At 48.1% G+C, this 2579-nt stretch overlaps 1 protein-coding gene across 1 annotated transcript; it reads left to right on the top strand.

The window, feature by feature from the left end:
- The first annotated feature begins 538 nt into the window (after positions 1 to 538).
- Positions 539 to 1884, top strand: LOC122137399. The gene is made up of 4 exons (XM_042723472.1): positions 539 to 662; positions 762 to 1370; positions 1522 to 1592; positions 1705 to 1884. The coding sequence occupies exons 1-4, from the start codon at positions 539 to 541 to the stop codon at positions 1882 to 1884; spliced, it is 984 nt and encodes a 327-aa protein (XP_042579406.1).
- Positions 1885 to 2579: the final 695 nt, after the last annotated feature.

Here is a 2579-nt window from a genome sequence, read left to right as displayed (position 1 = left end):
CCGTCCTGGCGTATGTAACAAGAATGCGGACGCACTATCCCGCTTGCCGGCACCACCAGTCCCAGTCTCTATGGATGAGATTACGTCGGGGATCTTTGTGCCAGCCGAAATTAAGAGTGTGGTCGTGTCCCCTTCTGTTGAAATACAGGCCATAGATGCATGCCCTACAAGAACTAGGGCAAATCTCCAACTTTTGCAGGCTGAGGATCCTGTTTTTGAAGGCCTTCCTTGTATATTGGAAGAGGGGTAGTCCTCCTACAGCCTCAGAGAGGTCCACTGAGTCCCCTGCTGTTGTGGAGCTTGTCCGTCAATGGGCAGACCTAGTAGTCTATGAGGGGGTCCTATACAGGAAGACACACGTCCCTGGCAGTACTGAAAAGGTCTTGCAGCTACTGCTGCCCCAGGCTCTTCAGACAGAAGTGCTCACAGCCTTGCATGATGATCATGGCCACCAGGGGGTAGATCGAACAGTTAGTCTTGTCCGCCAGCGATGTTATTGGCCCTTTATGTGGAAGGATGTCGACCGGTGGTGCCGTGAATGTCGGCGGTGTGTGTGGTGGCCAAGGCAACTCAGCCAAAACTGAGGACCTTTATGGGTAGTCTGTTGGCATCAAGTCCCCTAGAAATTGTAGCCATTGACTTTTCCATATTGGAAAAATCTAGTGATGGGAAAGAGAATCTTTTGGTTGTTACTGATGTGTTCTCTAAATTTGCACAGGCATATCCTACAGCAGACCAGTAGTCGTCAACGGTAGCTTGAGTCTTGACAGAGCAGTGGTTTTACACTTATGGTGTTCCACTACGTATCCATACTGATCAAGGGCGAAATTTTGAAGGTGAGCTGTTCCAACAATTGTGCAGAGTGTATGGAATTCGTAAATCTCGCACTAGCCCATATCATCCAGAAGGCAATGGACAATGTGAGCGATTTAATCGCACATTGCATGACTTGCTTCGTACACTACCTCCTGAAAAGAAGAGACGGTGGCCGTACCATCTGCCACAGGTTTTGTTTGCTTATAACACCACAGTCCATCAGTCTACGGGGTTTTCTCCGTATGAACTGATGTTTGGGCGTAAGCCCACTCTTCCACTTGATTCCTTGTTGGGCACAATTGATATTCCATCAGACTCTACTACTGCCGAGTGGGTTAAAGAACACCAGAAGCATCTCTCAGCAATCTATAGCCAGGCCCGGGCTCATTTGGAGGCAGCCGCTCAACAACGAGCAAAGAATCATTTGGCTCCTTTGCCACTCCTGCCCCCTGGTACACTGGTGTATCGTCGCAGTCACCCGCATGGACGGCACAAGATTAGTGATCATTGGGAAAATGTGGTGTATGAGATTGTGAGGTGCCTTGATGAGGTTGGTACACTTTATAAAAATTAGGCCAAGAGATCAGTTAGGTCCCGAGAAGAATATCAATCGGAAAGAACTGCGCCCCCTCCCAACTGACCCAGGTTTACCACATCTTGTATATGGGGGTGAGATGCTTAATGTAAACATGCCAAATTTCATAGGGGATGATGTTGATGGCAGTATGGATGAAGGTGATGATTTTGGAGTATTGGTGGCAATTGATGCACCTCCTGTAAGAGGATCAATACCTTCCACTGAGTTTGGAGTGTCGCAGCCTCTAGCTCTTGAACAGCAGGGGCAGAGCACACCTCAACATTTAATACGTGACTCCTTTGGTGTTGAAGGGGGAAGTATCAACATCTGGTAAAACCCTTGTTTCAAGGAGAACTGATAGAACAAATGCAGGCCACCATCCCAATCCTCACAACCTCCCATGCACGACTGTCAGAAGACCACCTGTGGCCTTGGCAGAAAGCGCTTTGACTATCTCCTCCCATAGCACTGGTTTTAGGCCTTGGGTTTGACTCTTGCCCTAGTCACCGGGACGGTGACATTTAAGGGTGGGTGAATGTAGCGGGTAGGGCGTAGGCAGCGGGAATTGCGCCTTGATTGAATCAGGTGGTGGGCATTTGGCGTTGCACCTTTAAATGTAGCAAGCTGGCGGTTTCTCTGATTAGTGTTTTACTATAGATTCTTGGTTCCTTGGACTCTTGGTTGGTTGTACGAGTTGATCTTGACTTGGTGTTTGTGCGGTTATTCAGTGCCGTGGTTACATCTAGCTCTGTCTTCACGAGCCTTCACCGGCTACGGATTGTGTCTGTGTGTTTCAATGAAAGTTCACTGATTTATAGTATGACCACTACAAGTTTGCCGAGTGCTGTTTGTTGTGCTGAGAATATTGGCCTGGGAATGTATGAGTAAAAACCAGACGGAATAAGGCGATTGCTACAGTATTACAACTAAACAAGCTCTTGGTTCGACGCTGCGGTCCGTGTTCATACAGGAGGACCGTCATATGCCATCTTGGCCACTGTTTTTCCTGTGCCCTGTTTTTAGTATTCAGTTGTGTGTGTGTGTGTGGGATGGAGGCCCACTGTGTTGCTCATTAGTCTTCCTCTGTGTGTGTTGCTGTATGTTTTATGTTTGTATCTTGGGCCATTGGGTTGGTGCAATATCCTGGGGGGGGGGGATAACAATTTTGTTGTGTGGTCACTGGTTT

The sequence above is a fragment of the Cyprinus carpio genome, chromosome B5 (assembly GCF_018340385.1).
Source record: "Cyprinus carpio isolate SPL01 chromosome B5, ASM1834038v1, whole genome shotgun sequence".
Taxonomy (NCBI): Eukaryota; Metazoa; Chordata; class Actinopteri; order Cypriniformes; family Cyprinidae; genus Cyprinus; species Cyprinus carpio.
The sequence above is the reverse complement of the archived record's forward strand: the minus strand, read 5'-3'. Positions and strand labels throughout refer to the sequence as shown.